The sequence below is a fragment of the Sphaerodactylus townsendi genome, linkage group LG05 (genome assembly GCF_021028975.2).
Source record: "Sphaerodactylus townsendi isolate TG3544 linkage group LG05, MPM_Stown_v2.3, whole genome shotgun sequence".
Classification (NCBI taxonomy): domain Eukaryota; kingdom Metazoa; phylum Chordata; class Lepidosauria; order Squamata; family Sphaerodactylidae; genus Sphaerodactylus; species Sphaerodactylus townsendi.
The window spans coordinates 8,714,122-8,731,335 of NC_059429.1; the positions used below are offsets into that span (position 1 = coordinate 8,714,122).

Sequence of the window (17,214 nt, forward strand, 5' to 3'; positions counted from 1 at the left end):
GCCCATATTGTGTGCCAAATTCTACAGCCTGGTGGGGTGCCACTCACTGCAAGCTCCGAGGAGATGCTGCTGACGCAAACATCGCATTCTTCTGCAGCCAGATCTCACGCAGCCTGATGCTATCACCAGTGCAGAAAAGATGGACGTTAGAGATGAGAGCCACAGAGCGGGCCGGAATCTCCCACTTTGATCACAAACCCAACTGATGTAGCTTCCTGCCTCTAGAAAGGCGGGAGGCAGCTATAAAACCAGCTCGATGGAGCACCTGCTGTCGAAAACCGGCGTTCACCAAGGAAAGCTAGACGTCACAATGAAGAACGGCTACCAGCATCTTCTCCTGCTTCTGTTCTGTTGTGGCTTAGTCAAAACGGGTAAGGAACAGGAAAACGGGCCCCGGGATCTGCCTGTGTGTCAAGTATGCTATCTGTAGGATCGTGGGCGATGCCAGGAGAGCCGAAGCCCGGCAGGATGAGAGTGCAGGTCCCTCTAATCCAGCTTCTTGTTTCCAGTGATAGTCAGCAACGTGAATCTGGGACGTCTATGGGCAAATCTGAAGGCGGCACCTTTCCCCCAATGGGTTGTGGTGGGTTTTCTGGGCTGTGTGGCCGTGGTCTGGTGGATCTTGTTCCTAACGTTTCGCCTGCACCTGTGGCTGGCATCTTCAGAGGGGTATCACAGAGGGAAGTCTGTTGCACACTGTGTCCAGACCTTGTACAGACTTCCCTCTGTGACACACCTCTGAAGATGCCAGCCACAGGTGCAGGCGAAACGTTAGGAACAAGATCCACCAGTCCACAGCCACACAGCCCGGAAAACCCACCACAACCAGTTGAATCCGGCCGTGAAAGCCTTCGACAATACATTCCCCCCAATTGTTTGGGATGGCTATGCAAATAGAAAACCTCCATGACCAGTTGTAGTCTACCTCCCTGGCTTAGCTAATAGCAGCTGCAGATAGACCCACCCTCTGTGAAATAGCTAAGCCTTTTTTTCAAGTAATCTTAAATCAGCTGCTGCCGCCGCCCCTTGAGGTTCAGAGTTATAAAAATTATAAAAGTTTGTCAAGCATTGTGTAAAGGGAGATATTTGTTGGTAGTCCTGAACTCTTGCAGCCGAACGGACCCACCTGTCCGCCTCGAATTCTAGTGTAATGAGAGGGACAGCAGTGGCGTAGGAGGTTAAGAGCTCGTGTATCTAATCTGGAGGAACCGGGTTTGATTCCCAGCTCTGCCACCTGAGCTGTGGAGGCTTCTCTGGGGAATTCAGATTTGCCTGTGCACTCCCACACATGCCAGCTGGGTGACCTTGGGCTAGTCACAGCTTTTTGGAGCTCTCTCAGCCCCACCTACCTCACAGGGTGTTTGTTGTGAGGGGGGAAGGGCAAGGAGATTGTAAGCCCCTTTGAGTCTCCTGCAGGAGAGAAAGGGGGGATATAAATCCAAACTCCTCCTCCTCCTCCTCCTCCTCCTCCTCCTCCTCTTCTTCTTCTTCTTCTTCTTCTTCTTCTTCTTCTTCTTCTTCTTCTTCTTCTTCTTCTTCTTCTTCTTCTTCTTCTCTAATTATAATAGTCAAGTCAGGGCCACACTGACTATAAACAGGTCATTCTGCAAACTTAGAAAAACACAGGTTTGCAGAAAAATCTGAAAAAATAGTTGGGGAGATTTAAATTCCCCTCACCTCCAAAAATGTCTGCTTACACACAGACAGCATTTCGGGGAGTCAGCAACAGTAGCATTTTGGAGCAACTCTGGCCACATCAGAGTCCGGGAGCTGTTCAGGTTCTGGGCCCAGCAGCGGCAGAATCTGGGAGTGTGATCTGGGCTTGATGATTTGGGGGGGGGGGGGGGGGAATGAAATCCTCCCGGCAGCCGTGGTTTGGCCTCCCCGTTCCATAATATGTTCCAAATGTTTCCCTAGCCTTTAAGAAGAAGAAGAAGAGTTTGGATTTATATCCCCCCTTTCTCTCCTGCAGGAGACTCAAAGGGGCTTACAATCTCCTTGCCCTTCCCCCCTCACAACAAACACCCTGTGAGGTAGGTGGGGCTGAGAGAGCTCCGAGAAGCTGTGACTAGCCCAAGGTCACCCAGCTGGCATGTGTGGGAGTGCACAGGCTAATCTGAATTCCCCAGATAAGCCTCCACAGCTCAGGCGGCAGAGCTGGGAATCAAACCCGGTTCCTCCAGATTAGATACACGAGCTCTTAACCTCCTACGCCACTGCTGTTTCATTGCTCTTTTCGGACTTCTGAACGTCACGTGTTTTTGAATTGTTCGCATTTTCGTATCCTTTTGTGCTTGCATTATTGCTAGCGCCTTGGAGAACTTTGCAGAAAACTCCAGCTCCTGTATTATTGAGACACTTTAAAATTATTCCTTGCTGCCTGTGCTCCTATCAAGCAGCAGCTAGGGGGAAATAATCTCATCTTAATGCTGTGGTTTGTTTCTCTTTTATTTGCTCTTTGCCTTGGTTGGTATTGATTTCTTGCAAGCCACTGGGAGAACTTTGGGCCTTTGATATGAAGCTGCGAACGTGTATAGAGTGCTGTCAAACCTCAGCCTTGGGAGGTCTTCCAGGCAAGAGACATTCAGAGGTGGTTTGCCATTCCCTTCCTCTGCATAGAAACCCTGACTCCCCTTAGTGGTTTCCCACCCAAATATTAACCAGGAATGACCCACCTTCACTTCCTAGGGCTGATGGGATCAGGCTAGCCTGGCCCACCCGAGCCAGAGCAAAAGACATTCAGAGGTGGTTTGCCATAGCCTTCCTCTGCATAGAAACCCTGACTCCCCTTAGTGGTTTCCCATCCAAATATTAACCAGGAATGACCCACCTTAGCTTCCCAGGGCTGATGGGATCAGGCTAGCCTGGCCCACCCAAGCCAGAGCAAAAGACATTCAGAGGTGGTTTGCCATTCCCTTCCTCTGCATAGAAACCCTGAATTTCCTTAGTGGTTTCCCATCCAAATATTAACCAGGAATGACCCACCTTCGCTTCCCAGGGCTGATGGGATCAGGCTAGCCTGGCCCACCCAAGCCCGAGCAAAAGACATTCAGAGGTGGTTTGCCATAGCCTTCCTCTGCATTGAAACCCTGAATTTCCTTAGCGGTTTCCCATCCAAACACCAGCCAGAACTAACCCTGCTTAGCTCCCAAGAGCTGACGAGATCCAGGTCAGGGCAAATATGATATGAAGTTATATATTTTTAAATCCTGCCTTCCTTCCAAGAAGCTCGAAACGGCAGTCTTCCAGTCTCCATTTTCTCTTCAACAACACCCCTCTGGTGGTGTGTGATACAAAATGCTTACTTAACTTTAACTTTTATTTTTCTCCACCCTTGGCCCTCCTAGCCCAAAGGAGGAGCACGATAAAATCATGCAAATCATGCCCCAAATCCAGCTTCAGGGCCAGCTCCGGACTGCCTTATGGTCTCAGGGAAGAGCATAACAAGAGCATAACAAGTCATAGGTTAACCTACGACTGGTCACCTAACAAGTTTCACGGCAGAGAGCGGATTTTATCCCCGCACCCTAATCTCTTCACTATTGCAAGGGAGACCTGGGCTCAAATCCACACTCTCCCTGGGTATCCTGGGGCCAGACATTGTTCTCTCAGCCTGACCTACCCTACAGTGTTGTTGTAAGGACCACACACCCCTCAGAAGCAGCCTGGAATAATAATAATAAGAAGAAGAGTTTGGATTTACATCCCCCCTTTCTCTCCTGCAGGAGACTCAAAGGGGCTTACAATCTCCTTGCCCTTCCCCCCTCACAACAAACACCCTGTGAGGTGGGTGGGGCTGACAGAGCTCCAAGAAACTGTGACTAGCCCAAGGTCACCCAGCTGGCGTGTGTGGGAGTGTACAGGCTAATCTGAATTCCCCAGATAAGCCTCCACAGCTCAGGTGGCAGAGCTGGGAATCAAACCCGGTTCCTCCAGATTAGATACATGAGCTCTTAACCTCCTACGCCACTGCTGTATTCACTAAGATATAGTACTCTTCAGATGGGAATGAACCAGTAGAGCATAGGTCTGTGGTGGCGAACCTTTGGCACTCCAGATGTTATGGACTACAATTCCCATCAGCCCTTGCCAGCATGGCCAATTGGCCATGCTGACAGGGGCTGATGGGAATTGTAGTCCATAACATCTGGAGTGCCAAAGGTTCGCTTAACATTGAGAGGGATGATCCAAACTGTTGGGCCTCAGATACAGTGGATTACCAATTCCCATCACCCCCTGCCAGCATGATGCTGGCAGGGGGATGATGGGAACTGTAGTCCATAACATCTGGAGGGCCGTGAGTTTGACACCTGTGCAGTAGAGCAACTGATCTTGGACCTTGTCAACCTCTGGTTTTCCATAATTGAAGAAAAAATGGATTCACTTTGCCCTTTGTCCTATTCAGAAGCTTATAGGAAATTAAAAGGTCAACTATTGGATAGAGAGTTCTCTACCCTAATCACCGCCCAGCCAGGAAAACGCGTGTTCCCCCCTGTATTTTTTTCTCTCCCATTTTGAACAGCGGGGCCACTTGGCACACTACTCCGTGGCTGTTTGGAGCAACCCTGCTCAAAGGAGAGCCATAATGCTCACCAGGTTTAATGCTATGCCTTCTGCCTTGTTGCATGGCAGATTTAATAAGCAAGGAAAGGCTAAAAGATTGTGCCCATGTAACGCTCGCTCAGTTGAATCTCCTGGCCCACCACTACTACACTGTCTTCAGATTCAAATGAAATCAGATCCGAAGTAATATTGAATCTCATTCCTTTTACATTTACCCGATCTCCCCGATTTAATTCGATTACACTAATTCACGGTTGGATGCAACCCCGATCCTTCTCTCTGTGCCATGATAGTGGCAGACTTTCTCCTGGAAATTACCTTTAAATGCCAGTAGATTTCCTTCGGTCCCAACATGTATATCCTGTATTGTATATATGCTTTTAATCTGTTTTTATTATTGTTGTACTGCTGTCTATGCCAATAAAGGCTTGCTTCACAGACCTTGTCAACAAAGCTGAATTTGAATCCGATAGCATTTTAAAAAGTCTTGGAAGGCACAGTTCAAAAGCTTCCAGGCCATAGCCTTTTTATCCAATCCTTCCAACAGGGTCAAATCATGGTCTATGGTCTCCCATCGTTTATTTTATTTTATTTATTTTTATTTTATGTTCCTATTTATACCCCGCCCTTCCCAACTGGGCTCAGGGCGGCGAACGGCAATAAAATTACAAAAGTAAAACAACAATAAAAACATCAATCAAGCATCAAAACATTAAAACATCTGGCAGGTGGCACTAAAAAACCCATCCCACATCTCACAACTACACCCACGGGAGGCCAGTGTTGATGTGGAAGTCATCTGGACGTCCTTTGGATCTCCAGTAGGGACCTGGTGGGGCAATACGGGGAGAGGTGGTCCCGTAGGCATGTAGGTAGGTACATAAGAACATAAGAAGGAGCCTGCTGGATCAGACCAGAGTCCATCTAGTCCAGCACTCTGCTACTCGCAGTGGCCCACCAGGTGCCTTTGGGAGCTCATATGCAGGAAGTGAAAGCAATGGCCTTCTGCTGCTGCTGCTCCAGAGAACTTGGTCTGCAACCTCAGATCAAGAAGGATCAAGATTGGTAGCCAGAGATCGACTTCTCCTCCATAAATCTGTCCAAGCCCTTTTTAAAGCTATCCAGTAGGTATGTCCAAGACAGTAGGTATGTCCAAGACAGGTATTTCCAAGACAGCTCACAGCCTTAAATGTCAACACTAACACTTTGAACATGATCCGGTACTCGATCAGCAGCCAATGGAGTTGGTACGGGAACCAGAGTGACCTAGTCTCCACTTCGCGCTGGTCACAACAAGACTGTGAAGTGGGTTGGCGGAGAGAATGAGAAGCCCAAGAATGATACCTACAGAAGGGCGGCGAGTATTTGGCACTTCCAGATGTTATGGGATTACAATTCCCATCAGTTCCTGCCAGCATGGCCAATTGACCATGCTGGCAGGGGCTGATGGGAATTGCATTCCATAACATCTGGAGTACCAAAGGTTCGCCACCACAGATCTAATGTATGGTTGGCCAACCCCACATGGAGGGTAAAGTGCCCAATAATACCGCATACCAAACGCGGTAGAGCTTCTAAATCAGGGTAGGGAACCTGCGGCTCTTTCTCCAGATGTTAGGATCCAGCATTCCCCTCATCCCCTACCAGCCTGGCAAATTCGCCTTGCCTACAGAGGCTGATGGGAATTGTCGTTCCTGAACATCTGGAGAGCCGCAGGTTCCCTACCCCTGTTCTAAACGAATGTATGCAAGGGTGACATTCTGGAGCCAAGAGAGAGTCGGTGACTTTTCTTTTGCGATCCTGCAGGTCGTTTGCGAAGTCAGATAATCGGCGGCCAGGAAGCCAAGCCGCACTCCAGGCCTTACATGGCCGCCTTGAAGCTGGGAGATCAATTTGGCTGCGGTGGATTTCTGGTGGCGCCCCAATGGGTCATGACGGCAGCGCACTGCATGGAGTAAGTCTTGTCTGTTCCACCCAGGGAGCCATGTTCCACGCTGGGAAAGCCGCAGAGCTCCAAGAAGGTGGGTCTCCATTGAGAGAGGCCGGCCTTCCAGTTGGACCACCAGAAAGAGTTGTTTGGGGGCAAAAGACCTTTTTGAACCAGCTTTGGGCTGTGTTCCTATCAGGGTTTGTGGGCTTTATTTAAAGCTAGGGTTGCCAATCTCCAGGATGGGGAAACAAAGAAACAAAAAACAGGAGGGTACAGTGTACGATAACACAAAGAGAAAATAGACACCATACCTGGGCTGCCAAGTATCTAAAGTAGGGGTGGCCAACCTATGGTGCTCCAGATGTTCATGGACTACAATTCCCATCAGCCCCTGCCAATTCCCATCAGCAACATGATACTGCACAGTTTCCAAGACTGGGTTGGGTAGTTCCTGCAGATTTGAGAGGAGTCTGGCAAGAGAAGTTGGGGGATTGTTGATGGGAATTGTTGTCCGTGAACAACTGGAGCACCATAGGTTGGCCACCCCTGATCTAAACACTCAAAGCGAATCCTAGTTCCTGTTTGGGTGCCTCACATGCACACACTCAGGCTACCAGTAGGTGAATCCACCATAATAATCAAGGCAGGTGTACAACAAGTACTGTCACAAATATTACACCCATGCGTACTCCAACTCACTAGGTGAGTACAGTGGTGGGATCCAAAAATTTTAGTAACAGGTTCCCATGGTGGTGGGATTCAAACTGTGGCTTAGCGCCGATGGGGCTGGTAGGCGGCACTTAATGGGGGCGTATCGAGGCATTCAAGGCTGTGGCATAGCGACCGGCAGCTCGCTGCCGTCGCTTAAGGAAACGAATGCACGCGAAGCGGAAGGGCTATAGCCGCCACGCCATCACGCACCTCCTGCTAGACTGCTTCAAGTTCTGCGCGCTACTGCTGAGAGGAGGGGCGTAACTAAGGCAAAAACCACGTGGCAAAATCACCCATTAGTAACCCCCTCTCGGCACACGCAAATAATTAGTAACCTACTCTCGGGAACCTGTGAGAACCTGCTGGATCCCACCTCTGGGTGAGTATCATTTTAACATTATCTTACTATCACAAATATACAAAAAAAATTTAGTAAGTACACCGTCAGGTATGGCTATAAAACCTCTAGATTAGGTTTTTATTTCGGCAGTCCTTTGTCAAGCCAATCTGTAATGTACAAATACAAGTGTCAATTAGTCCTTTCATTTTCATATAATTAAACAAAAACCCAAAGAACCCTCCCAATACACTTACAATTGTTGTACAAAGTATTCTTTTTCTTACTCCTCTAGGAGCACAACTGTTTTTTCTTACACTATACAAAAAATAAAACATTCATATTATTCAATATTAAACCTACATTTTCATATAAATAATAATACAACATTTTTCACTGTAAAAATTCACCTAGATAGTTTCCAAACTGAATTTCAAGTTTCACTTCAATGGCTCTTCTTCTATAAGAGCAAACAAAAGGGGAGAAGAACGAAAAAGATGAGGAATAAATTCAAAGTATATTTGTTCTAAGCTGTTACAAAAGTAATCAAATACCAGTATATACTGTGGAAACTTCCTTGTATTGTGCTCTCACATGAGATCCTGATATCCAGAGAGAAGGACTATTTAGTAAGTGTACTTATATGATTGGAAAGGTATTGAAGAAGAAGAAGAAGAAGAAGAAGAAGAAGAAGAAGAAGAAGAAGAAGAAGAAGAAGAAGAAGAAGAAGAAGAAGAAGAAGAAGAAGAAGAAGAAGAAGAAGAAGAAGAAGAAGAGAAGTTTGGATTTATATCCCCCTTTTCTCTCCTGTAGGAGACTCAAAGGGGCTTACAATCTCCTTTCCCTCCCCCCCACACAGCAAACACTCTGTGAGGTAGGTGGGGCTGAGAGAGCTCTGAAGAACTGTGACTAGCGCAAGGTCACCCAGCTGGCATATGTTGGAGCGCACAAGCTAATCTGCTTCACCAGATAAGCCTCCACAGCTCAAGTGGCAGAGCAGGGAATCCAACCCGGTTCTCCAGATTAGAGTGCACCTGTTCTTAACTACTAGACCACGCCGGCTCTCATAGTCAGTGGGTTTTTCTTTCTAGTCTCCCCCCACCCCAAATCAAAGACAGAATTTCCACCGTAAAACTTAAACAGAAGACGTTTATCATTCATAGGGTCACCATAAGTCAGCAGTGACGTGATGGCACTTAACTAACACAGATTCAGGGCTGGTGGCAAATGAGGAATGGACTACAATTCATGGACTGCAATTCCCATCAGCCCAATTGGCCATGCTGACAGGGGCTGATGGGAATTGTAGCTGATTGCAAATGCCTTAGCAGACCAAGTGCTCAGGAGGAGCAGCAGCAGCAGGCCATTGCTTTCACATCCTGCAGGTGAGCTCCCAAAGGCACCTGGTGGGCCACTGCGAGTAGCAGAGAGCTGGACTAGATGGACTCTGGTCTGATCCAGCAGGCCAGTTCTTATGTTCTTATGAATGTTTCCAGGTGAAGGGAAAGGTTTTGAAACAGGGGGGGAAATCTTTCATGCAGTGAATTGCAGTTCTATTCCTTCAAGACTCTTCTGTCCTACCCTTCGTCCGAGGAGCATAGAACACCATCTACAGGGCTTTTAAAGTTCCTTTTCTCCTCCCTTTAACTGGGTTGAAAATAATCGGGGCAGACTTTTGCAGCCACCTGTACACCAGCTCCCATGCTCCAAAGCAGGAGCCATCAACAAACATACATGTAAGGGTAACCTCAGCTTGTGGGTTCTATGGGGCAGAACTTGGAATGAGTTTGCAACAACAATTTTTAAAGACAAAATGGTTTACTTTTTTAACATATAACATCAACATTTACATCACACTTCAAAGTCCTGTTCAGGTTGCATTTTCAAGTCCTTCTATTTACAGTCTACTGATACTGCCAAGTCCAATCCTTCTTTGCAAGTGGGTTGGCTCCTGAAGACTCCAAGGGCTTGGTGAACAGGCTTCAACATGAGGAAGGTTTCCAGGAGAACTCTCACCCATTACAACCACAAAAAGAAAACCCTGAAACAATAAACTCCAACATTTACAACATAGCAAAAATAAACAACTACCTTCCCACTAGTTCCCAACAACATTGCAGTTACCTTAACAAGGTGTTAAGGGCTTATACAAACCAAGGTCCGAGTCTGGTAGCCTTGTCTCCTCCAAACTACGTGAGCTCTGCAGCCTCCTCCTGCTTTGGGTCTCCACCCCTTATTGGGTCAACCCATTCTGAGCATGGGGGTTACATAAGCACCAGGAGGAAGTAGTTTTCACACTTTTCTGGTAGTTTTCACACTAGAACAGGGGTCTGCAACTAGTTCTCTCAGGGCTGTTCCTGGATCATAATTCTATCATACCACCGGCCGTATGACTGATGCTGATGGGAACTGGAGCCCTATGAAATATCTGGAGAGCCACAGGTTGGGTAAGACCCCGTTTAGAAGGTTCATTCACATTCTGATGAATGTAAGCACGGAGTGTAAATCAAGCTTCGACCCTCCAGATGTTATGGACTACAGTTCCCATCATTCCCTGCCAGCATCATGCTGGCAGGGGATGATGGGAGCTGTAGTCCACAACATCTGGAGGGCCGCGAGTTTGACACCTGTGATGTAAGGGAAGGGAGCCAACGGACAGATTTGCCGCCTAATTCTAACAGTTATGCATCAATGTTCCACTTCTAGTGACATGACGGTTATCTTGGGAGCCCACAATCTTTATGAGATCGAAAAGTCTCAACAGGTGATTGGGGTGGAATCATACCACATGCACCCAGAATACGACCAGTACACCACTTCGAACGATATACTTCTCCTGAAGGTAAAGTATCCAAGCCTTTGGTTGCTTCTGGAACCTCTCTCTCCTCGATGATCCCAAAGCTAAAGGCCAAAAGTCACCCCCAAATATAACACCTAGCATGCAATCCTCCCTCATTTTTCAGATGTTGCTTCCTGAATTACCAGCTTCGGGCTGGGAAATACCTGAAGATGTGGGGTGGGGCCTGAGGAAGGAGGAGAAGAGTTTGGATTTATACCCCCCTTATCTCTTGCAGGAGACTCAAAAGGCTTGCTAACTTCCTCTTCCTGTTCCCCGGAGGCTGAGATTCCGCAGAGGTGACTGTTCAAGGTCACCCAGATTTATTATTTATTTTATTTATTTTATTGATTTTTTTATGTATCACCAACCCCTGAGGGCTCTGGGCGGTGCACAACATTTGAAAACAGTATAATTAATAACATTTAAAGTGCTGTTTTGGTAAAATATCCTGCTACTAATATGTCCAAATCAACTATAAATTAAATTAAAAAATCCAAGAGGTGGCCCAGCGCCTTAACAATATAAAAAATCCTCCCTCCTCGCCGGCGAAGGAGGCGCATGAAGCCCCAATGTGATATTGATGGAGTTGTGGGCCCAGATGCTAAGGGGCCACAGACGGGCACCGTTAGCTGCTGATTCTCCGGCCCGCGAACAGTCTCCGCCTCATGCCTCGCCGGAAATTTTGACCGCAGGGCCCGGACAGCTGGAGGGAGAGCGTTCCACCAGGCCGGGGCCAGGGCTGTAAAAGATGGTGTATGTTGGAGTGCACAGGCTCATCTAGTTCCCCAGATAAGCCCCCACAGCTCAAGTGGCAGAGCAGGGAATCAAACCTGGTTCTCCAGATTAGAGTGCACCTGCTCTTAACCACTACGCCACTGCTGGCCCAAGGAGGGCAGGGCTTGGGAAGAGGAGGGGCTTCACAGGAATATAAAGCCATAGCATCCACCTTCCAAAGTGGCCATTTTCTCCAGAGGATGGAGAAAATCAGTTTTAATAGCGGTGGGAGATATCCAGATGCCAACTGGACAAGTAAAGCAACCACAGCTGTCCTCCATCCCATGCTGGCAGGGGCTGATGGGAATTGTAGTCCATGAACATCTGGAGCACCATAGGGTCTGTTAAGGCCTTTGCAATCTCAGATCGAAGAGGATCAAGATTGGTAGCCATCCATCGACTTCTCCTCCATCAATCTGTCCAAGCCCCTTTTGAAGCTATCCAGGTGAGTGGCCACCACCACCTCCTGGGGCAGCATATTCCAAACACCAATCACAAGTCGGCCATTAACCTTCCTCGCTTCTTTTTCCCCAGCTGACAGCAAAAGCCACCCTGAACAAGTTTGTCCAGCCGGTGCCCTTGCCCAAATCTAGCAGCGACCTCCCTGCGGGGGTGCCGTGCAGCTTGGCGGGATGGGGCCTGATCGACAAGGACGAAGCCACAGAAAAACTCTTCGAGAACAACATCACGATCGTCAGCCGCAAGCAGTGCATGCGGTTTTACCCAGAACTCAACGACGGAATGATCTGCGCGGGCAGCCACAACCAGATGCGGGATTCAAGCCAGGTCGGTGGCATGGGAAGCAGATCTTGGGTTTTTAGGGCATTTTAAAGAAAACCAGGTATTTGAGGTGGAAAATAATTCCCATCAGCTTGAACAAGATAACTCTGGCCTTAATAGACTTCAGCCCCCAAGTTTGCAGGTTGCTGATACCTTTCCTGGCGTGCAGTGGGCAGAACCAAGTGAAGAAGAAGAAGAAGAAGAAGAAGAAGAAGAAGAAGAAGAAGAAGAAGAAGAAGAAGAAGAAGAGTTTGGATTTATATCCCCCCTTTCTCTCCTGCAGGAGACTCAAAGGGGCTGACAATCTCCTTGCCCTTCCCCCCTCACAACAAACACCCTGTGAGGTAGGTGGGGCTGAGAGAGCTCCAAGAAGCTGTGACTCACCCAAGGTCACCCAGCTGGCATGTGTGGAAGTGCACAGGCTAGTCTGAATTCCCCAGATAAGCCTCCACCAGATAAGGTTCCTCCAGATTAGATACACGAGCTCTTAACCTCCTACGCCACTGGTGCTTTTCCTCACCCTGGCGTATTTAGGATGGGGCAAGTCGGATTGGATACCCTGGGCATTATTTGCCTAGGGGTGCCTAGGCAGGCCCTTTGCTAAGCAGGAAGCCTCCACGACTCAGAGGGCAGGTCTACCCACCAATCTTTTCCAGCCTCCGGGCACCTTTGGAATGTTGGGAGAGCTACAAAATGGCTGCCGCCGATTGCCTTCAGTCATACAATGAAGAGACTTATGCTGTGGAGGAGGCAGCTGCTGCCGAATGAACGTTTTAAAATCTATATGGCTCACCAGGTCTGCCTAATGACGTATAGAGCAGCCCTCCCCATGTTGGAAGGAATGAGAGGAAGCCAGGAGCAGCAGTGGCGTAGGAGGTTAAGAGCTCGTGTATCTAATCTGGAGGAACCGGGTTTGATTCCCAGCTCTGCTACCTGAGCTGTGGAGGCTTATCTGGGGAATTCAGATTAGCCTGTGCACTCCCACACACGCCAGCTGGGTGACCTTGGGCTAGTCACAGCTTCTCGGAGCTCTCTCAGCCCCACCCACCTCACAGGGTGTTTGTTGTGAGGGGGGAAGGGCAAGGAGATTGTCAGCCCCTTTGAGTCTCCTGCAGGAGAGAAAGGGGGGATATAAATCCAAACTCTTCTTCTTCTTCTTCTTCTTCTTCTTCTTCTTCTTCTTCTTCTTCTTCTTCTTCTTCTTCTTCTGACTCGCAGCTGAAAGGAATGGGTAGACCTGGCCACCAGAGAGATGGTTTCCAAAATGGGAAACATCTGTCAGATTGGGGCGGGGCAATTTCAGTGCTTGACCTGGGGAGCATTTTCTATAGATATGTCCCTATTTCCCCTGTAAGGCTTCTGATTGTCCAGTGGAGATTTGATGGGCTGTACAATTTGCCCAGGGGAGAAAGATACATCAAAAACAGAATCTTTCAGAAGCAAACAGGCAGGAGAAAGTCAAAGTTATCCTAATTTGCTGACTCGAGCCTACAAGTCCCCAGCCTGGGGTTCCAAATGTTCTCAGCAATGGCACTTGTGTCCTGTCTCTTTCCACAGGGGGATTCTGGTGGACCCATGGTATGCCACGGCGTGGTGCAAGGAATCGTCTCTTTCGGCAATCATTTCCCTCCTGGGGTTTATACCAGAATTGCCAACTACCTTCCCTGGATCAAGGAAACCATGGGAGCTGACCTGTGAGAAGAGGAATCCTCTCTGCTTTTCACAACGCCCCTTTTCTAAACTTCCTGTTCACTTAGCAACATGTGTGGCTTGCATTCCTCAGCTCCTCTTTCCCGACTGATGTAGCAAAAATTACAGAAATTACAAGAATCCTCTGTCGTCATTTTTTTTAAGTACCTACATCTCCATCTGCTCTGCAAACAAATTTCTCATTGTACTGTCGAAGGCTTTCATGGCCGGAATCCCTGGGGCGTTGTGTGGTTTCCGGGCTGTCTGGCCGTGTTCTAGCAGCATTTTCGCCCTATGTTTTTTTAATTATTTTTTTAATTATTTTTTTATTTGTTTGTTTGTTTGTTTGTTTGTTTTATATACTGTCCTCCCCCTGAAGGCTCAGGGCAGTTCACAACAGGTTAAAACAAACATTAAAACATAAATTAAATATCAATTATATAAAAACAGAACCCGTTTTAAAATGTGGATGGCGTCTGACTACTCCCCTCCCCCCCTTGTGCCCACGGGAGGCCAGATGACATGGTAGATAAGAACATAAGTACATAAGAACAAGCCAGCTGGATCAGACCAGAGTCCATCTAGTCCAGCTCTCTGCTACTCGCAGTGGCCCACCAGGTGCCTTTGGGAGCTCACCTGCAGGATGTGAGAGCAATGGCCTTCTGCGGCTGTTGCTCCCGAGCACCTGGACTGTTAAGGCGTTTGCAATCTCAGATCAAAGAGGATCAAGATTGGTAGCCATAGATCGACTTCTCCTCCATCAATCTGTCCAAGCCCCTTTTAAAGCTATCCAGGTGAGTGGCCATCACCACCTCCTGTGGCAGCATATTCCAAACACCAATCACACGTTGCGTGAAGAAGTGTTTCCTTTTATTAGTCCTAATTCTTCCCCCCAGCATTTTCAATGGATGCCCCCTGGTTCTAGTATTGTATTGTCGAAGGCTTTCATGGTCGGAATCACTGGGGTGCTGTGTGGTTTCCGGGCTGTCTGGCCGTGTTCTAGCAGCATTCTCTCCCTACATTTCGCCTGCATCTGTGGCTGGCATCTTCAGAGGGCCTGATGATAGTAAAGCAAATGGAGTATATAAACCAAGCTGGGCACCGAATATTATTTGAAAACACAGAAATTCTGGACCACGCTGACAACCACTATGTCAGACTACACACAGACGCCATTGATATCCACAAGCACATGGACAATTTCAACAGAAAGAAACCATGAAAATGAACAAAATTTGGCTACTAAGGAGCAGCAGTGGCGTAGGAGGTTAAGAGCTCGTGTATCTAATCTGGAGGAACCGGGTTTGATTCCCAGCTCTGCCGCCTGAGCTGTGGAGGCTTATCTGGGGAATTCAGATTAGCCTGTGCACCCCCACACACGCCAGCTGGGTGACCTTGGGCTAGTCACAGCTTCTCGGAGCTCTCTCAGCCCCACCTACCTCACAGGGTGTTTGTTGTGAGGGAAGAAGGGCAAGGACATTGTGAGCCCCTTTGAGTCTCCTTACAGGAGAGAAAGGGGGGATATAAATCCAAACTCCTCCTCCTCCTCCTCCTCCTCCTCCTCCTCCTCCTCCTCCTCCTCTTCTTCTTCTTCTTCTACTACTACTACTACTACTACTACTACTACTACTAGTAGTAGTAGTAGTAGTAGTAGTAGTAGTAGTAGTAGTAGTAGTAGTAGTAGTAGTACTGAAAAACACTAGAATCAAGACAGTGACTAATGAACACCACCCAGACACAGGATTTGTCCAGACAGTAAGCAATCAAAGGGAACAAAAGGCCAGGCTACTACAATGCAGATGCCCTCACTAATTGATTATGCTGTCTTCATGGTTACTCTCATGCTAAATGGGTGGATCCCACCCAACACGTGCAAATCAAGCTTGCTAATTGCACCCTTTACACTCGTTAACAGGCAAATGGTTCTTTCTCCCACCCTGGACATTCCACCGGTATATAGACTCCACTTGCTTTACTACCATCCGATCCTCTGAAGGTGCCAGCCACACATGCAGGCGAAACGTCAGGAGAAAATGTCTTGTGCCTGCTACAATTTATTTCACCTGCCCTGAACGTTCTCTCCATTCTGCTGTTCTTCCATATGTTTCTTAGTTTTAGTGATCGTTTAAAACTCGGCGTTGAGAGAAATTCAACATGCTGAACTCATTTTGGGGAAGAGAACTGTGCAAAGTTCTTCCCCAAAATGCTTTTTATGACACCTTAAAGACGTTATATTTGAGCTGTGCAGCTACCACCAGAGCATCTGGATCTTCACTGCGTGACTGAAGGTAATCGTCATAGTGAAGATCCACGTACTCTGGTGATTGCAGCTGCTAAAGCAACATTTTTAAAGATCTGCACCACCAATCCAATCTCCAATGGCCAATCAAAAGCCTTGCTTAGCAAAGCCCCACCCACTTTCTAAAAACACTTGGTGGGCACCTAAAAAGGTGTCTGCACGTGCCATATTGGAGACCCCTGTTTTAAAGCATTCACTGTGGAAGCCTGCTTTCTTGCAGAAGGCAGACTCAGAAGGGCTTTCCCCACTACAGAAGGGAGCTAAGGTCGACTCGGTTCCTTTCAGTGAAGGGCGATTCCAGGCTGTCCCCACAGCAACTGAGTTGGCCCCCTGGAACCGAGAGCTAGGAATGAAATTTGAGGATCATCCTATGGGTGCCTGTTTGACTCCTCGATCATTGATTGGCACTTGTGTTATGGCAGGGAAACAGAAGCATTCCTCTTTTTTTTTAACAGTTTTTACAATTTACGGTTACATGCGCTTTCTACTTACACCGACTCTCCCATTCTGCGCATGCCACAAAAGCGGCTCGTGATTGGTTGAACGGATGAGGTGTCGTTTCGATGCTTCCCCACTTCGAGCGGTATCGACCTTGTTCCGGCAGAAAAGTGTAGTTCATAACTGCGACAAGGATGTCACAGTTCTGAGGTGGGGGGGAACTGAGACAAAACAATGTTGAGCTCGGTGGCAGTGGGGATTCACTGAGGCGAACCTAGGTAGAAACCAGTTCAACTCTGTCAGTGGGGAAAGCCCCAGAGACAACCAAAGTCTGCTGTGGAAGGGTTTCCAGCCTGCCCTTCTCTAAGGAACAATCCTTATCTCCAAACATTCACTGCTTTAGGCCACTTACTTTCAAACCAGACTCTGAGACCACTCTCCCAGTCTCTCTCTGAAGACTCAAACCTTTGACTAGAGGTGAAAAAGTACTCCCCTGATCATATGGCTTACACAGGTATCAATGGGCCCTGACTGGCAGCTACACACTCAGCCAGTGTGTATCGGGCCTAAAAGGTGCCCGGGGGCATGATCGTCTCCCTGTGCCCCCCTTCCTGGCTCCCCCCTAGCAGCCCACTTATGGAAGCCTGCAGGAAGGCGGGGGCGGGACTTGGCAGGGGGTGGTTCGGGCGCATGCCGTTTCATCGTGGGGGGCACCTGTGACGAAGCGGCATGCGCTCAGGGACATGGGATACCCCTCAGCACACACATCAAGTAGGAATACTGGGGACTGGCAGAAAGGGGCAGGCCCTCTGCTCATCCACCACAGGGATTTAACTGTTTTCCCTATTGATAAG

General features: G+C 48.1%; 1 protein-coding gene across 1 annotated transcript; it reads left to right on the forward strand.

Annotated features, from left to right (window-relative positions):
• The first annotated feature begins 241 nt into the window (after nt 1-241).
• On the forward strand, nt 242-13,764 carry LOC125433220 (mast cell protease 1A-like). The gene is made up of 5 exons (XM_048497687.1): nt 242-371; nt 6,370-6,517; nt 10,248-10,383; nt 11,689-11,940; nt 13,492-13,764. The coding sequence occupies exons 1-5, from the start codon at nt 257-259 to the stop codon at nt 13,630-13,632; spliced, it is 792 nt and encodes a 263-aa protein (XP_048353644.1). The 5' UTR covers nt 242-256; the 3' UTR covers nt 13,633-13,764.
• Nucleotides 13,765-17,214: the final 3,450 nt, after the last annotated feature.